Genomic DNA, 20,056 nt, shown 5'->3' with positions numbered 1-20,056 from the left:
TCATGCAGGAAGTTTCTATTGTTGACTTTACTTTTATTCTGTACGGTAACAGTGTCTTCTTAATCTGTTGTGGACAGATACCGTTGTAAAATTCAGTAAAAATGATTTATTAGAAAAGTGAAATTAAAAAGACAATTCATGAGCTATTATCAGATTCAACAAACAAAAGTACTCCATCAAAACTGCTATAAAGTTTCTAAATGCTTCTAAATCTTTGATTTAGCTTGTTGTGAACAGATAGCAGCTCGCAGTCTGGCACTAGAGTGCAAACCACACTTTGAGTGGTATTACTTTTACCAGCAGAGTGTCTCAAAATTTAATATAGGAAAGGATCACCTGGGGCTCTTGCATAAGTGCAGCTCTGGGGTGGTCTTGAGACTATTTCCTAAAAAGTTCCCAAGTGAAACTGATGCTGCTGGTCTGTAGCCATAGTGTTGTGTAACAACACATCATGAACTGTTTTTGATTTTTACACTGGTATTTTGAACTAAAAATTCTTACTCTATTTTACTCGTGTTTAAGTCAGGTACTAATTAAAGTCAGATTTATTGAGGTATAATTTCCACAGAGTAAAGTTTAACCTTTTTAGTGTACAGTGGTGTGCATTTTTAACAAAGTCATAGTTGTATAACCACCACCATAATCAAAACCTAAACAGTTCCATCACCCCTCAAATCTCCCTACGCTCTTACATAGTCAATACCTCCCATGCTGTAGCCCTGGCAACGCCTGGTCTGTTTTCTGTCCCTATAGTTTTGCCTTTTCCAGAATGCCGTGTACTGTATTGTATAGTAGTTTATTCCCTTTTATCACTAAGTAGTGTTCCATTGTATGAATGCAACACAGGTTGCTTATCCATTCAGCCATTTAAGGATGTTTTGTTTGTTCTTGGGTTTTGGTGATCATGAATAAAACTGCTATAATTGGGTGCCTGGGTGGCTCAGTGGGTTAAGCCGCTGCCTTTGGCTCAGGTCATGATCTCAGGGTCCTGGGATCGAGTCCCACACTGGGCTCTCTGCTCGGTGGGGGGCCTGCTTCCTCCTCTCTCTGCCTGCCTCTCTGCCTACTTGCAATCTCTGTCTGTCAAATAAATAAATAAAATCTTTAAAAGAAAATTGCTATAATCTTTCTTGTACAAGTTTTTGTGTGAACATAAATTTTCTCAGTCAAAATTTTGATGGACAATTTCTCCAATTACTGCAAAAAAAAAGAATGTTAAAAAACCATTCAAGTCTGGGATGACTATTTCAAGCAGCATTTCCGAGTGCAGAGTATACACAGTGGAGGTTAAAAGAGGCTATTTAAGGGCAGATACAACAATCTGATGACATTGGAAGGCTTTTCCAAGGAAGAAGATAATTCTTAAGACCAGAAATTGGAAGTAATATAAAGAAATAAATTGATCACACCGTGATTTAACTAAACAGACATCCCTCAATTTGCAACTCTAGATTCACATATATCTTAAATATATAAAATGATATGGGGGAAGTGACTCAGGGTTCAAGTTCCTGGGTTTTGTTGGAAGAACTAGTGTTTGTTTAGTGATTTAGAGTATGTGGGGAGAACCTTACAAGTACGCAGTTGTATTTTCTGTAAATAAAGGAACGCAATGACAGTTTCTATTTAGCAGCTATGAATGAACAGAAAATTATTAGTTTATGATATCCCATTTGGCACTTGTGGGTATTAAGACCTTTTGCATACAATCTACAACATTGTCATGAGGCAGATATTCCTGCTTTCATTTTACTGATAAGAGGCTGCTCAGAGAGGCTCTGCCACATTTCCAGGTTTACAGAGCGGAAGGCATTTTCGACGTCCAAGGATCCCAGTCTTATTCCATGTTATGAAGTAAGCCCTAAATTTAGAATTGCACCCATTCCCGAGAGTCAGGGGCCTGAGGTTTTGCTCACAAATGCTGTTGGCAAATCCTGTGATTTATCAGCGGGCAGATCAAACTAAGCTGTAGAGCCAAGTAGTCTTTCTTTTTACCACCACCCACCTGGACGAACCTTGAATTTCTCTTTCTGATACCCCAGTTTTATTGAGGTGTAATTGACATGTAATATTGTATTGGTTTCAGGTGTTGCTTTTGTTCAGCTTTAACGCCTCTGCTTCTTAAAGAAGAATTCCCAACCCAGGAGAGCAAGCACTCAATTTCCTCATTTTTGTCCATAGAAAACAGGCCCAGAGATGGGTAGTATCTGTGGAGCCTCTCGGAAAAAGTCCGAGATCTGTGCCGCCCGACGGGTCCCAAATGTCTATGCAGAGAAGGCCGACTACCTGGGGGCAGTTTGCAGACTCCGAGCTGTTAGGTATGGGGGCTTGAAGTGGAGTAACCCAAGCTTCGAACTTTCTCTCCCCCGTCCCCCAGCACTTAATCAGCGGAGGCCCCAAACCAAGGCCTCTGGGGGGTTTCCTCCTCCAACCTGCACCTCTGACAGCTGGACGGAGGAAGAGCGGAACTCCTTCCCCAGGTCCCAACGCCCCTCCCGAGACCCACCCGCCCGCCTCTCACTTCCTGCCCCTGCCCCTGCCAGGCAGCTCCGGGCCCGCCCCTCCACGCCTCTCAGGGAGGCCGGCGCCCGGCGAGCTCCTCCCCGGGCAGCAGCGGGAGCGGCCACTCCCTGCGCGCCGAGCTGGGCTGGGCCGGGGTCTGCCTCTGCTCTTGCTCCCTGGACGCCGCGAACCCCTCGAAGCCAGGCGGCGGCCGTCGCGCCCCGCAGTCCTCGTCCCCGTGACCCCCCTGGGCTGAGCCGACCCTCGCCTCCCGGACCATGCTACGCTGGCTGCGGGGCTTCGTGCTGCCTGCGGCGGCCTGCCAGGACGCGGAGCCGCCGACGCGCTACGAGACCCTCTTCCAGAGGCTGGACCACAACAAGGACGGCGTGGTGGACATCCGCGAGCTTCAGGAGGGGCTCAAGAGCCTGGGCATCCCGCTGGGCCAGGACGCCGAGGAGGTGGGTCGCTGTGCGGCCGGGACGGCTGCGGAGATTCTGGGCGCGGGCGGCAGAAGGCGGAACTGCGGGTTCCAGCCCGCGACTGGGTTCCGAAGCCCGGGAGTGGGGCACCGGGCCAGTTACTCCCGGAGCCCATGCGCGTCAGCCTGAAAGCCTACAGGTATTTTTCCGAATGAAATGAGTGCAGCGAACACGGTGGCCCACTGTAACAATTTAAAAACGCCGTTCCATAGCACTTTTGGTAGGAATGCATCCCAGGTCCTTCACCTGCCTTTTTGCAAAATTTAATCAATAATTTTTTTTTTTTTTTAAGCTCTCAGACTTAAATGGGCCTCACGTTCTGTAAAAGGCTCACATTTTGCATCCCTTAGAAGCTGCTTTGTTACACTAGCTAGTTTTGTCTAGTCTTTCAGAACTTTTGAAAACCAAAAACCAGTCCTATGTTTCTTCCAACTTCCTGTTGAGGAGAGGCAACATTCCATTGTTTAAGACCTTCTTAACGTCCTAACTGCATAAATTCATCTAAAGGGTTGGCCCGTCGCTGAGCAGTTTCAACTTCTCTGAGTCATTTTAATTGTGACTCTGAAGCTCAGCCCCTTTACCAGGGTGGAGATACTTGGAACTTCTCCAACTCCTCTGAAACATAAGAGGACACTATGGCATTCCCTATCCCAAGAGGGAAGGTGATTAAACTCCAATAGCCAACAACTGTTTCACAGTTATATTTTAAGCTACCCGTTCAATGTCTTTAGTAGTTCTAGGTGCCTTTAGTTTATTTACTATTTCTTATTGAGTCAGATTTAGTAAGTTACAATTTTTAGAAAACTTGTCTCCAAGGTTCGTTAATACTCAATTATGATTTTTTAGAACGTTCTGACTCTATGGGTGGTTATATGCTCTATTTCATTTCTGATATCGAGCTCCACCCCCCCCCTTCAGTCTTGCCAAAGATTTGTCTACTTTATTTATCCTTTGAAAGAACCAACTTTTGGTACTTTTTACTGATGTTCTCTTTTTAATTTTTTTCTCATTAATTTCTGTATATTTCCTTCTATTTTCTTTGGGTGTACTCATTTGCTCTTTTTCTAATTTTTTAGTTGAATGCTGATTCCTTAGTTTTGAGCTACAATATCCCTTTGATCACTTTTTTGCCTTTAAAGTCAATTAGCCAATATAGAGTACATCATTAGTTTTGGGGGTAGTGTCCAGTGATTCATTAGTTGCATATAATGTCCAGTGCCTTTCACATCATGTGCGCCCTCTTTAATTACCATCACTCAGTTGCCCTATTCCCCCACCTACCTCCCTTTAGCTGCATTCCACAAGTTTGTATTTCTGTTTAGTTTCAAGTACTTTGTAATTTCCAGTGTGATTTCATCTTTGACCCTGAATTATTTAAATGTGTGCTTTAAATTTCCAAAGACATGCTTTTTCAGTTGGTTCTTTGAAAATATGAATGAAATAGGGATGCCTGGGTGGCTCAGTGGGTTGGGTCTCTGCCTTCAGCTCAGGTCATGATCTCGGAGCCCTGGGATCCAGCCCCGCATCAGGCTCTGTGCTCGTAGCCCCGCATCAGGCTCTGTGCTCGTTGGGGGGGCCTGCTTCCCTCCCCGCTCCTCCCACCTGCCTACTTGTGATCTCTTGATCTCTCTCTCTCTGTGAAATAAATAAAATCTCTTAAAAATATGTGAATAAAATAGACAAGCCTCTGACAAGATTAAGAAAATATGAACTCAAAATCAGGAATAAGAAATATGTTTAATTTTCCAAAATTTATATATGAATAATTATAAATTGTATAGAATCCTGTCTATACAAACATACAATAGGATGGCATATATTTATCACTGTCATATATTTTATACATAAGCATAAAATGTACTTTATACATATATACACATATTTATAATATCACTCTCTGTGCTTATGATAGATATTAACTAACCCCAGCACTCTCTTCTGACTGGTGTCTTCTTCAATAAGGTTAGTAATGGTTATTTATGGATGGTAGGAGTTGCCTTTTTACTTTTTTCTTCACAATTTTTGTATTTCCATTTTTTTTTAAGATTTTATTTATTTATTTGACAGACAGAGATCACAAGTAGTCAGAGAGGCAGGCAGAGAGAGAGAGAGAGAGGGAAGCAGGCTTCCTGCGGAGCAGGGAGCCCGATGTGGGGCTCGATCCCAGGACCCTGAGATCATGACCCGAGCCAAAGGCAGCAGCCCAAACCACTGAGCCACCCAGGCGCCCCTGTATTTCCATTTTTAAAAATAACTGTATATTATTATGATTAGGGGAAAAAAGAGGTTTTTGTTTTCATTTTCATTTTGTTTTTATAAATACCACCTCCTCTGAGATGAGTCTTTCTGGGCCACCTTCTATGGAAGAGTTGATCACACCCTACTATGTGTAGGTCCTTGGTCTCACATGTCACTAGTATCATAATTTTCAGAAAGTGTTATGTTTAGTTATTGATTGTACCCTCCACTAAGACCAAGCATCTCAAAGATGAGGGTCATATCTTAGATGAGGGTCATCTAAGCACAATAATGCAAAAAGATTTAGGACTTGATTTGAAATAGCCTAAATAAGGCAGTGCCTCCTTTGAGATAATAGAGAAAAAAGAGATAAAATTTAATTGTAAAGTTGTCAGTCCTTGTATTTCCAGTATGTATAGGACAAGATGACCAAAAATCCTCCTACTGCAAGATATCAGAAATTCTGGATAAAATAAAATAAACACTTTTTTATGAAGACTTTATTTTTTTAAGAGCAATTTTAACTGAGAAGAAGGTTCCGAGATTTCCCATACACCATATGCCCTTGCATATCACGTGCACAGCCTCCCCCATTGTCAACATCACTTAGCCGAGTGGTACCTTTTTTTAACCAAGCGTGAACCTACACATCATTATCACCCAAAGCTCATAGTTTACCTGGGGGTTCACTGGTGATGTATATTCTCTGGGTTTGGACGAATGTGTAATGACATGTATCCATCATTATAATATCATAGAGGATTTTCACTGCCCTAAAAGTCTTGTGCTCTGCCTGCGTATTCATCCTGCCATCCTGCCCCCCACTACTGATCTTTTTCTTTGCTCCACAGTTTTTTTTTTTAATATTTTTAAATTTATTTTTTATTTATTTTCAGCATAACAGTATTCATTATTTTTGTACCACACCCAGTGCTCCGTGCAATCCGTGCCTTCTATAATACCCACCACCTGGTACCCCAACCTCCCACCCCCCGCCCCCGCCACTTCAGATTGTTTGCTCCATAGTTTTGCCAGATAATCCTCTCTTACATGTATAAGAAGAGAACGCTAATCAAACGGTCTGGGTTAAATCTTGATTCTGCTGCTAACTAGTTAACTTTGGGCAATTTTCTTTCTCTCTCTCTCTTTTTTTTAATGGAAGCATAGTTGACCCACAGCATTACATTAGTTTGAGGTGTACAACACAGTGACTCGACAACCCTGTTGGTTCGGCTGAGCTCACCACAAGTGTAGCTCCCGTTGGTCTCCACACAACGCTGTTACAGTGCCATTGACTACCTTCCCATTCTGGGCCTTTCATCCCCCTGACTCACCATTCCATAACTGGAGGCCTGTACCTTCCACTCCCACTCCCCTTCACTCATTTTGTCCCTCACCCCTCTCTGAACAATCTTCTTAATCTCTCTACCCCCAATTTCCTCATTGGCCACAGAGGCCACACAAGTATCTATCCCAAAGGGTTATTGTGAAGAATAAATGAATTAAAATATGTAAAGTACTTAGAAAAATGCCTGGTACCTAATAAGCAATCAGTTAGCCACTAACCTTTAAATTATTAATTACTGTTACTACTATCACTACAGAAAGAGAGATGTCAAAAACTCTATGATTATGGATTTGCCAACTTTTGTTTAGAATTCTGTCAATTTTCCCTTTTATATTTAAAAAAAAAAACAGACTATATAGTGGAATATACAGGTGGTATAGTCAAATTTAGCATTTTGGTATCTTCCTGGTGAAATGCTCCTTATAGAAGTATACTTTCTTGCCTATCCTTATAGCATATTTTTCAAATTCCTGAGCTATTACCAGAGTGTTGCCCTCCAACAGTCACTTCCCAGATCACCAGGGGGAAATCATCAGCACTGGGCTCCCACCTTGTGCAAGACATACTTCTTGCCCCATATTCCAGTCAGACTCTTGTCAGTTGGATGAGTGATCCAGTTTCCAAATTCCACGTTACCACCTCTTGGGTTGGACCACTCTTGGTCAGTTCTGGTCTTCTGAGGGGCAGAAACCAAAATGGGATTGGGAATGCAAAAGATGTATTGGGAGAAATCCTTGTGAAGGGTAAGGGAGAGGCAAAAATGATGAGTTGAGGTCTTAAGACTGGACACAAATTTAACCCCTGCTAGAAGAGTTCAAGAAGGAATGATTTAGGAAGAACTTCGACTGAAGTACAGTTCTTAGAATGTCTCAACTAAGGCAATAGGGGGGTTCCCGGGGGGAAAATGTTATCAGTTGGGGAATCCTATGCTATTGGCTGCCCCGTGCTGGTACCCTGCTGTGGCCAGTCGTTGGTTGGAGCAGCCCAGGGCAAGCATGGACTTGCTGGGAGTGCTGCAGCACAGGCGCGAAGGTGTTGCAGGCAGGGTTCCCTCAAAGGGTGATCTGACCTAGTCACCAGAGCCCTGTCCTCGTGCCACACACGTCTGCGTCTATCAGCTTGGGGAGCACTTACCTCACTGTTCTCTGCCTCTTTTTCTCAGGGAGGTCAGTGGGACAAACTACAGTCCCCATGGGTTTAGTTAGTCACCAATGGTACTCCTCATTTCCCTTTTTGACTGTTTACTTTAACTCCACTCATACTCTTCTATAATCACTGCAGGTCCTCGTGACTTTGGGTGGTGTGCCCCAAACCTTCATTTGTGAGGGGTCTGAGCTTCTCAGGCCACTGTTCTGCGTGCCTGTTCATAGCGATCATTGTATGGCGGAGTAGCAGGCAGCGTGTATAGGGTCCCAATGGCTCACCTGAGTCCACACCTATGCCTCTCTGTCTCCACTATGTAAAAGCAGCCCTATCTCCTGCTGATTAAGGTCAGCATATACCTACTAAGATGATGACTTCTTTTTTTTTTTTTAATGGGCAATTATTTTCTTTCTTTTCTTTTTTTTAATTTCTTTTCAGTGTTCCAGAATTCATTGTTTATGCACCACCTTTAGTGCTCCATGCAATATGTGCCCTCCATAATACCAACCACCAGGCTCACCCAACCTCTCACCCCCGCTACCCCTCCAAAACCCTCAGTTTGTTTCTCAGAGTCCACAGTCTCTCATGGTTCATCTCCCCCTCCAATTTCCCCGAACTCACTTCTCCTCTCCATCTCCCCATATCCTCTGTGTTATTCCTTATGCTCCACAAATAAGCAAAACCATATGATAACTGACTCTCTCTGCTTGACTTATTTCACTCAGCATAATCTCCAGTCCCATCCATGTTGATAGAAAAGTTGGGTATCCATCCTTTCTGATAGAGGCATAATACTCCATTGTATATATGGACCACATCTTCTTTATCCATTCTTCTGTTGAAGGGTGTCTTGGTTCTTCCCACAGTTTGGTAAGAGTGGCCATTGCTACTTTGAACATTGGTATCAGTGTTTTCACTACATCCGTATCTTTGGGGTAAATACCTAATAGTGCAATTGCAGGGTCATAGGGAACCTCTATTTTTAATTTCTTAAGGAATCTCCACACTGTTTTCCAAAGTGGCTGTACCAACTTGCATTCCCACCAACAGTGTAAGAGGGTTCCCCTTTCTCCACATCCCCTCCAAAACTTGTTTACTGTCTTGTTAATTTTGGCCATTCTAACTGGTGTAAGGTGACATGTCAATGTGGTTTTGATTTGAATCGCCCTGATTGCTCATGATGATGAACATTTTTTCATGTAAGATAGTGACTTCTTTCTTTGACTGTTAGTCCCTGGGCACAAGGAATTCCAAGTGTCCAGGTGGAAGTTGTAGCTTGTAGTTCATTGGGACCCTTGCTGTATTCCCTGGCAAGAGTGTGTCCTGTTTGGGACCAGAAACTAACCCTCCAGAGCCCAGAGTTGTGGAAGTGGGAAGCAAAGAGTCTCCCAGTGGGTCACTGGGAGTGCTAATAAGTGGGACTGCTCCTGCTTCCACCTCTTGGTTCCTGGACTCCTGTATTCTCCCTTTTGAGGGCATGGAGCTCTATGGAGGTCTCTCATGTCATGTGTACTGCATCCTAAAGGCTAGCAACTCATTTTTGCCAAATATTGTCTCGATAATGCTTCCGTTATGGTTTCTGTAGGCCATTCCAGCATCCTGTGAGGATGGCTACTTCTGGGTGATGTGATGTATGCGATGGCCAGTGGATCTCTTGGTCGTGGGCCCACCTACACACCTCTTTGACTATGAAGCAGATTCCCTGGTTAGATGCTATGTTATGTGGGGATTTCGTGCCGATGGATCAGACATTCCATAAGCCCCCAGATGGTGGTGCTCTCTAAGCCTCTGTGGGCAGGAAAGGGTAACCCCTACCTGGAAGAGGTATCTGTTTCTGTGGGGGTGAGCCAGTGCCACTCCCATATAGGAGGCCTCAGTAAAACTGACTTTTCACCTAGTGACTGGTTGGACTTCTTGAAGAATAGTGTCATATTGGGGGCAAAGAGGGGCCAGGTCATGAAAAACAATTTGGGCCCACTGAATGGTTTGGATTTCATATGAGTAATGGGAGCATTGAGAAGTTTTAAGTAAGAGAGGGACACAGGCTGACTGAAGTTTTAGGAAGATCACTCTGGTGGCTGTGTGGGAAATAGATGGAGGAAGAGAGGGCATTGAGGCAAACCTGGAAAATAGTAGCCAACCAAATACTTGGAATTTTGATTACATGGTCAGTCTTTATGGGGGAAGATTTCAAAGGTGTAGGTCAAGGGTTTGCATAATGTCAAGGATTGGGGAGATTTATCTAGAAATGAGAGTATCATTTGAGCATCTACAAATGAGAACTATGAGGTGACTCTTCAAGGGAAGGCTTCAAGATAATAATTTGCATCTAAGACAGATACTTAGCTTGAAGTGAAACTCTACTAAATTTCTACCTGATTTTTTCTCCTTTCTGTGTATCAAGCTTTCGTAATGAATTTAGCAATTAGAAGAGAGCAAATATCCATTTATGGTATAAAGAATATTAAATGGAAAGAATATGGAAAATAAAAGTAGAGTGTAGAAAATGGGCATACGGGATACAATAGCTAACTGTTACTAAGCGTTCCAAGACTACCCAGGGAAGAGAAAAGGCTTCAAAGCAAGTCTACTTTTTAGAGTATTTTCTTTTTTATATTCCTCCTCCTCCTCCTTAATGTTTGTTTTTTGTTGAAGACCACATTAGAACATTCTCAAAGATAGTCCCAATGTTTGTATGTCATTTTAGGTACTCTAAGGAACATGTTTTAGGACATTAAAGAATAGAGGAAAATATGTGAATTTTAGTTTACTCAAATGGAAATTGTGAGGAGAATAAGCTGATGAAGAGTGAGCAGTTTAAGCTGGAAATATGCTTTTTAGTTTCAATTTGGGCTTGGAAGAATTTGGAACAGTAAAGGCCCCAAAAAACACAAAAAAACACAAAAAATTTCCCAGTTTTAGAATGAAGGCAGTAAAATGAAAAAAGTGGATCTTGCCCAAGAGGATTTTACAGATTTTTTTTCTTACCTCTCCAATCTTGACATCATTTTAGTGGTATCTCTTTTATTGTATGTGGAGGAAAAAGGGGGGCAGGTTTTGTAGGGATTCCTGTATCCAAGTTCAGACCTGGCTGGCTTGATGAATGTGTTCAGCTAGCCTGGTAAATTACAGGTAGTTTGTTTTTTTTTTTTTTAAAGATTTTATTTATTTATTTGACAGACAGAGATCACAAGTAGGCAGAGAAGTAGGCAGAGAGAGAGGAAGAAGCAGGCTCCCCGTTTAGCAGAGAGCCTGATGCGGGGCTCGATCCCAGGACCCTGGGATCATGATCTGAGCTGAAGGCAGAAGCTTTAACCCACTGAGCCACCCAGGTGCCCCTTGTAGTGTTTTGTTTGTTTGTTTGTTTGTTTGTTTTTAAGAATTACAGGTATTTTAAAAACTAAGTTGTTATCATATCTTCATGTGCACAAATTCTTACTTTAACTTTCTTAGGAGAGATTTATCATCATAAGGGGCCTAGGACTCTTAAAACAGAATTGCTGAGAGCATCTTGGCCAATGAGTTCCATACTTCGTGTAACTGTGTGGCCTTGGTCAGGTCATCGAACCTTTGGTTTACTTTCTTTATTCTTAAAATGCAAGTATCTTCCATGACTCCTGGACAGAGCTTTTGTCAAGATCCCATGTGACTGGATATGAAAGTTGATGTAAAAAAAAAAAAAATCCTTTAAAATGTGGTGTCACATGATGGGCTTCTGGAGGACCCGCTGTCCCCATCAGTACTGAGTAAGTGCTGAATGATTAGGCAGTGTCTGACAAGTGGTTGGACTGGTTGACCTGATTTAAGGGCTCTTCCAACTCTGATACTCTGATTGTTCTGATTCTCTGTCTTAAAATTTTCTATTTACAACTACAGATGGAATAGGTTCACATACAAAAACAGTAGCTTAATAAATGTTAATTGCTTTGAATGGATTTTCTTTTCAGGGTTTCACTCCATAGCGTAATTCCTCTGTTAACAGGAGGGACTTATTTTATTAGCATTTTTGTTGTTAGAAACTTTAGGAATGTGATAGAGAAGTCATAGAAGTCATAAAATGTACTCAAAAGTACATTTTAAGGCATCATAGCAGGGAGTTTATGGTATAAGAAGAACAATGAATTTCAAATACATTTATGTCAAATGTTTTAAAATTTACAACATCTGTACCTTTTGTGTTTTCTCCTTGTATTCTAAAATCTGATGTTATCCCTTCTTTGAGGCTCTTTATTTTGGAAAGAATGAAAAAAATAGAAGAATTCTTTCATAAGGCATAAAATACCCTTTTCACCTTGGTAGCAGTCTACCTGTTAGTCTCCTTCCCAAACCCCAACATTTTGTTTCCCCAGCCAGGCCACAGCCATGGACATTTGTCTCTTTATTTTCTTTTCTCTGCTTGGCATTGCTCTCACTTCTTTTCTGCCTTGTCAGTTATTACCCATTTGTTTAAGGCTTCAGCTCACCTGTATAATTGTACCCTAGCACAGTCAGAATTATTATTTTTTAATCAAAATTCAAGTTAATATGTTTAGAAATAAATATACTAACTCTCACAAGGCAACATACTGTAAGGGTGCTGCTTGACTCCTTTTGACCACTCTGAATTAAAAGATGTTATCTTTTTTTTTAGTTAATTTATTTTTAAAAGATGTTATCTTTTTAAGGGTCACATAGAGTACACTGAGAAGTCTGTATTGGACAGGATCTATGAAAACAACAAGAGAGTTTGAGGAAGTTTGATGCCTCACTCTGGAGTGCAGACCATCATATCTACATCATTCACTGGTGCAGTGTTTGTAGTGGTTATTTTTATGAGCTGTGGACTCAGACCAGGGTTCAGATGTTTTCACTGTGTGCTATACTTGTGGCCTTGAGTGAGCTATTTAATGCTTGGAAAACACAAATGTAAACTAGGAATGCTACATAGTAAGTAGTACAAATATTATATAAATCCATTCAACTAATATTTTTGGATAGTTCAAGACACTGTTCAGTGAACTGGGGTATATTAGTGAATAAGACAGATAAGGTCCCTGAACTTTCTTTATAGGAGGTGTATTTGGGGGTAATTATAAGTAAATAAGGAACAGGATAATCTTTTTAAAAAGTGGAAAGAATTGTTGAATACAACAAAAATAGTTGCCCTTTTATTAGATGAGACTGTCAACTCTGTTTGGTTCCTTCCTATCCCTTGTGTAAAATTCTGTCAGTTTTCCTTATTACTCTGGCCCTGACTTTTGTCCTTTTTCCTTGGACCACTGGACTCTTGTGCCCTGTCTGGACGTCTCTCTCTCTTCGATGGCTCTTGGTGGCTACGTGCCTCTCTGCAGTGCACAGTGCCCCTGTGGATTGTACAGTTCTCTTGTGTGGGAGAATTCATTCTTGACTGGGCCACAGCACATCTTGTGAAACAGGATTAGATGTCTGCCACTGCTCAGTTGTTCTGGGGGGAAGCGTTTATTGCAAAGCCTACAGTGGAACTTAGAACTAACTGTGGTGCAACCTCCTTCTAAACGCAAACTGTGGATATTTCACGGACATATGACAGGCCTCTATATGTTGTCAGTACTTGACAGGATGAGTGAATAGAGAAAGAACTAACAGATAATGGCCAGATTAAATTTTCTTTGAGAATTTTTAAAAAAGAATCTATTTATTTGCTTGGAGCAGTGTTAGGTTCACAGCAAAATGAAGAAGTTACAGAGTTTCCCCATAGACCCTGCTCCCACACATGAATAGCCTCCCCCATTGCCAACATCCCCCACCAGAGTGGTGCATTTGTTTCAGTTGCTAAACCTACACCAACACTTCATTATCACCCAAAGTCCATAGTTTACCATAGGACTCACTTTTGGTGGTGTGCTCTGGGTTTGGACAATTGTATAATGACATGTAAGCATCATATCTTCATAGTATCATACAGGGTACTTTCACTGGCCTAAAAAAGTCCCTTGTTCCCTGCGTATTCATTCTTCCACCCTCCCCAACCCTCTGGCAACCACTGCTCTTTTTAATGTCATAATTTTGCCTTTTCCAGAATGTCATATGGCTAGAATCATATAGTATGTAGCCTTTTCAGATTAGCTTCTTTCACTTAGTAATATGTAATATGCACTTAAGGTTCCTTTGTCCTTTCATGGCTTGATTCTTCATTGCTTTATAGCACTGAATAATGTTCCACTATCTGGATGGACCACAGTTTACTTATCCATCACCTACTGAAGGCCATCTTGGTTGTTTCCAAGTTTTGGCAATTATGAATAAAGTTGCTCTAAACATCTGTGTGCAGGAGTTTGTGTGGACGTAAGTTTTTACCTCTTTTGGGTGGACACCTAGGAGCATGGTTACTGGATTGTATGGTGAGAGTGTGTTTAGTTTTTGTAAGAAACTGCCGAACTGTCTTCCACAGTGGCTGTGCCATATTGCCTTCCCACCAGCAATGAATGAGAATTTCCTGTTGTTCCACATGAATTTTAATAGTCAGCTTTTTAAAGAGTACTCCATGTTTAGGAAAATAGATTACAGAAAAAATGGAATTTTTACTGTGAAACTACACTTCCACATTTTCAGTGGAGCAGGTGAGGGACCACAGGTCCATGAATAGGGAGGCCAGAGGCCTCAGGGACTCTGAAGAGTGGGATTAAGAAGAAGCCACAGACATCGTGTATGAATACCCACTGATTTCTCTCTGTGATCCCAGCTGACTTAACTTCTACCCATTTTGAGGATAACCTCCTGAGTGTGCTGGCAGCATCTGTGAGGACAGAGCTGGGGCCCTGGTGGTTAGCATAGCATATCCTTGCTCTGAAACCACTGCAGATGCTGGGTGAAGATAAGGACCTGGGGGTGGCGGGAGTTGGGGCTGGCTAGAATCAAAGCAGGAGAGGCACAAGTGGGCAGATTTTCATTAGGTCCTCAGTTCCTAATCACCACAATAGTCAGTGCTTCAACCTTCGAAGAAGGCTTCTAAGAAGGTGTAAGGAAACAACTATTTAAAAACGTGGACTTCAGGGTGCCTGGGTGGCTGAGTGGGTTAAGCCTCTGCCTTTGACTCAGGTCATGATCTCGGAGTTCTGGGATCGAGTCCCACATCGGGCTCTGCTCTGCAGAGAGCCTGCTTCCTCCTCTCTCTCTGCCTGCCTCTCTGACTACTTATGATCTCTCTGCCAAATAAATAAATAAAATAAAATAAAAAAAACATTTTGTTAAAAAAAAAAAATAACGTGGACTTCACCACCGTCAATATGGCCCCACCATCCGTGTCCCAACACTCCCCCACCCACTTCTCTCTAAAAAGAAGCCCTACCTTTAGACAAGCCCTGTGCAAAGTTCTTTCCGGAAGTTTGGGGGGAAGGATGTGAGTTGTCCTTTCTAGGCTCCTCCTGGATTGGGGTGAGAGCCTGGCGTCTCAGCCGCTGGTGTAAGAGCACAGCCCAAGTGCCGAGGCCTCGGTGTCTGGGTCAGACCCCTAGCCGTCGCCACGGAAGCTGCAGGGCTCACGGATGCACCTCGTGCCTCGGCCCTGGAGCCGTTGCGATGGGCCCGCCCCTTCCTGCGCCTGATCTCGCGGAAGGAGCCTGAGGAGGACATTGCTATCGCAGGTCCCTGCTAACTGGATGGGTGGTGCCCCGGAGGCACCTTCCTCCCCCCCACTTCCACCTCTGCGAGGCTCCCGGGGGCCAAAGCGTGGACCACCCCTGCTGCTGGAGACGTCGCAAATGGAGGCCCTCTATGAAGAACTCTTTCGGTACCTGGACTCTAATAAAGATGGGACCCTGGATATCCTTGAGCTTCAGGAAGGCCTGCAGCGTATAGGGTTCATCGAGTTCCTGGAGGAAGGGCAGGTGGGCCTCAGTGGGGCTGTGGTCAGAGAGATGTGGGGGCTGGGAGCCCTGGAGACTCCTTGGGCAGAGACGGAGGAAGCCAAATTGACACCTTATCTGGCTTCACCTGGGACCCACTGTAACTTTCAGGTTGATTAGCAACGTGTTACCGTTTTAAGAAAAACAACACAGCTGATACTTTTCTCAAGCGTTTTTCTTATTTCCCCTGGCTCTCATAAAACTTCCACATTCAAAGTGTTCTCAAGATGTTGGCTACCACCTTGTTTTGGGGAGGGTGGTCACCTTGTTCAATGTACTCACCTGTTACTAGTAGCCTGGACGGGTATCTAGGCCAGTGAGGCTCCCGCCCCACTTTGGGGAACTGGGATCGTTTTAGATGTGTTGGGAGTGGGATGGTAGTTAGAAAAGGTCTAGTATTATCTTTTGGTTTTTTTTCCTAGAAGGAGGGCATTCAGTCTGGTGGCTTGTACCCTGGGGGTCTGGCAAGCTCTGACCTTTCCTCCTAGCATGCCTTCATTAGCAGACTTTTTTTTTTTTTTTTTAAAGATTTTATTTATTTATTTGACAGAGAGAGATCACAAGCAGGCAGAGAGGCAGGCAGAGAGAGAGAGAGGAGGAAGCAGGCTCCCCGCCGAGCAGAGAGCCTGATGCGGGACTCGACCCCAGGACCCTGAGACCATGACCTGAGCTGAAGGCAGTGGCTTAACCCACTGAGCCACCCAGGCGCCCCATTAGTAGACTTTTAAAGACGGAGCTCGGGCATCATTTTGCCTGGGAATCCCTTTTTCCCAGCTGCCTAGATTCCAGATAGCGTCTCAGTATGTAATGCTTGATGCATATTTCTCTCACTGTATTTCCAGGTTATATTCTGTTTGGAAATTATTCTTGAATATAAGTACTTCCAATTATATTTTCTCTTTGGGTGTTTACAGCAGTAGACTGGGTAGGAGATTCAGGAGAGTGAGGACTGTTGAATTCATTTCAGATCATTGGTACTTCGTGCTCAGAAATCTCTTGGCTGAGTTCTGTCGTGTTAAGATTGAATAAAGCTCTTCTTACTAGCTGTGTGGTCTCTGGGGCACTCTACTTTCATCGCCCAGGGGTTGAGCAGCTGTATTTTGGGCACGTTCTGTATGCCAAGTGCTACAGCTCAGTTTTCTCATTTGTGGAATCAGAGGCCTGGACGGGGTGTTGTCTGTAGATTAGGCCAATCCAAAATGTTATCTCCATAAAGTTCACTTGGTTTTTGTAATTTCTAGAACAAAAATGGAAGTTTTTTTTTTCTTTTTTCTTTTTTCTTTATTTTTAAAAAATTTTTGAAGTGCTTTTCTTTTTAAAGCTAAATATCTCTTATGCTCATTATTTATTTGTTTGCTTTCTAAAGATTTATTTCTTCATTTGAGAGAGAGAGAGAGACAGAGTGAGCAAAGGGAGAGGGAGACATACAGACTCCCAACTGGGCAGGGAGCCCAATGTGGGGTTCGATCCCACAACCCTGAGATCATGACCTGAGCTGAAAACAAGAGTCGGATGCTTACCTGAGTCAGATAGGCTCCCCACACTTTATGCTTATTTAAATATCGTTTATTCTTGTACTCAGGTTTCCAAGTGTGACTTGTATTTCTTTGATACAAACTAAACTTTCATAAGAAATTCTTTTATGCCATAAACAAGTTCAGTTCTTTGAAACACATTTCTTCCTTAAAAAAAACAATTTTTTTTGCGAATCTGTCTTTTGTTTCTTAAGAGACAGTGTGAGCCATATAAGGGTTTGTATGCCTGGTGGTGGTGGCAGGGCTCACACACTAAACCCAGGAAGAGTTAGCTCTGGGGGGCTGTCATCAACCACACAGAACCATTGCAGGAGAATGCTGATGTGGCTTTTCCTTGGGTGACAGTGACATCTTTAGGGGGTTCTAATGTGAGTTTTCTCCCACATGTCTCCATCTTCCCTAGTAGAAAATTCACTTATATAAATTAAGAATTCATCAGTTAAAAAAATAGAAATGGTACTTACATTATATAATGATAAGAAAGAAAAGATACAGCTTTTTAAATTCTGATAACAGGTTCTTTGAATGATGTTTAATTGGCTTTTTACTGTGGGGAGGAAGAGACTGAATATACAAGTATGGATCATGGTTTGCTCATATTTAAAATTGAACTTTGACCCACTTGAACTTAGAGTAACCTGCTCAGGAAACCAACCCCTTTTCTGTCGTAAACAACCCAGGGAACCAACCTGCTATAAATCAGACTTACAGGAGTCCAAACTGCTATCTCTAGAGACAATCCAGGAAGCAAAATAACTTCTGTAACAATCAGCCCCAATGGTCGGAGATTGATACCTGACACCTTCCCTAGTTTTTGTCCCCACTTCCAACTTAGGACCATCTAGAGAGAGGGAAATACTTATGCCTAACCAGTCACACAGGATGCCCCACTTCTCTTTAGCCTGCCTATGACTTCCGCAGGCCCAGAGCCGCCAATCAGGGCGGCTTTTCCCCAGAATAAAGCTTGCCCCACTCTTCTGCCTGCCTTTGAGTCTCAGCCAAAACTGTCCTCGGCTTACTGCCTTGCTATGTAGTAGGCTCAGAACAAATTGCCTTTGCTTTTCTCATTTGATTGGTCTTCATTTATTTTTACAGAGGAATACAAAAGAAAATTCAAAAGGGAAACCCTAGTCTTTCATACTATTGTAGGTTAGAGTCCTTATTTACCATAAGAAGGGTAAAAAAACCAAGCTCTTCAAAGATAGGGTCTTTTAACTTGCAATTTCCCAAATGATAGTTGTTCCCTGATACTTCCATGGACCAAAATATAAGCTTAGATGAAACTTCAGTACATAAATGGGGCCCCAGAATGCTGTGCCATTTTCTCTTGGATTATGCACATCTCAGTATATGTTGAGGAATCAAGATGTAATTTTTAGGTGAACATGATCCTCCATCTAATTTGAAAAGTAATTAAATAGTAGTAATTATTTTTTAGTGATAATATACATGTATTTGCATTTATTTATTTATTTGAGAGAGAACGTGCATGGGTGGGGAGAGAGAGGAGTGGGTAGGGGAGAGGCAGAGAGAGAATCTTGAACAGGGGGCCTGATGTCATGGCCCTGTGATCATGACCTGAGCCGAAATCAAGAGTCCCAGGCCTAACTGACTGAGCCACCCAGGCACCTCAGGAAAAATACTATTTTAGACATCTAAATCCTGTGCTAGGTCAAGTGTATGTTTTTTATCTTGGGGTTTATAAAGTGCATGTCTTACTGGGAGATAGCTAATCAGGCTGCTGGAACTGTATGTCCAAATAATTCAGTAGTTTAGCCTATTTAAAAAAACTCTTTTCTTTTTTTTATAGAAAATCTTTACAACTGGTGATATCAACAAAGATGGGAAGCTCGATTTTGAAGAATTTATGAAGTATCTTAAAGACCATGAGAAAAAAATGAAATTGGCATTTAAGAGTTTGGACAAAAATAACGATGGTGTGTCTTTATTTTATTTTCATTACCAGCTACGAAGAAGTACTTCTCATATTTCGAAAAGTGTAAAATGATATGTATTTAGTCTCTCTTTTTTTGGGAGAATAATTACTAGTAGTTTTAGTACTTGTTTTTCATAGTAATGTGATTTTTCTGTAGAATTTGTTTTTAATGTGGAAAACTTGTACATAGCTTTGTCTACTGAATTAAAAACAGTGAATAAGGCTTTGTGTATATGTTCACTATAGAATATTGTGCTGATTTGACTTACGGTTATATATTTTTAACCTCTAACTTTTGGGTTTTTTTTAATATATATATGAACAAATTTGTTTTTGTTCATATATAGGCATAATGCTATATATTCTAAAGTTTAAAAACTTTCAGATTACCTTAGATTTAATAATCTTTTTGAAAGGCTTACTTTAGGGCAACTACTCTCTAATGAAAATTGGGAGGAAAAAATAGATAACTATTTCAAATATGTATCTTCTTTTTTTTAAATTAAGTAAACTCTACCCTCAATGAGGGGCTTGAACTTGCCACCCTGAGATCAAGAGTCACATGCTCTGCTAACTGAGTTAGTCAGGTGTGCCTAAATTATGTATTTTCTGGTTGAGATAATGGTTTCACTATTTAGATTAATAGTTTAAATTTAGAGTCCCAGTATGTAGAGAAAAAAGCAAGTGCCACAGGAGGAGAAAGGTGGAGTCATGAAACCCTTAGCACTAGAGGTAGCCTTTAATAGGAAGTAGGAATTTATTTTAAAACATTATAACACACACAAAACTTAATAAAAAAACTAAAACGCATCGTCAAACCCCTCACTCTATATGAATAGTCAGGGCCATTCCATTCACAGACTTGTTATTCAAGAAACAAGTTAAACAAATAGATTGAGGAAAAAATATGGTTCATACCTGGGGCAGGCAATTTTTTTTTTTTTAATAAAAATCCAAATAGTAAATATTTCAGCTTTGTGAGCCATGTGGTCTCACAGGTTGTAGCTACT

General features: G+C 41.9%; 1 protein-coding gene across 1 annotated transcript in view; it reads left to right on the top strand.

Annotated features, from left to right (window-relative positions):
- Positions 1-2,426: 2,426 nt before the first annotated feature.
- SLC25A24 (solute carrier family 25 member 24) overlaps positions 2,427-20,056 on the top strand; it is a 50,840-nt gene continuing 33,210 nt past the window's right edge. The window contains exons 1-2 of the mRNA XM_082688271.1: positions 2,427-2,963; positions 18,921-19,047. Coding sequence (XP_082544397.1) covers positions 2,781-2,963; positions 18,921-19,047 — 310 coding nt within the window. The 5' untranslated portion in view covers positions 2,427-2,780. The remainder of the gene's footprint in view (positions 2,964-18,920; positions 19,048-20,056) is intronic.

The sequence above is a fragment of the Mustela nivalis genome (genome assembly GCF_964662115.1).
Source record: "Mustela nivalis genome assembly, chromosome: 10".
Taxonomy (NCBI): Eukaryota; Metazoa; Chordata; class Mammalia; order Carnivora; family Mustelidae; genus Mustela; species Mustela nivalis.
The sequence above is the reverse complement of the archived record's forward strand: the minus strand, read 5'-3'. Positions and strand labels throughout refer to the sequence as shown.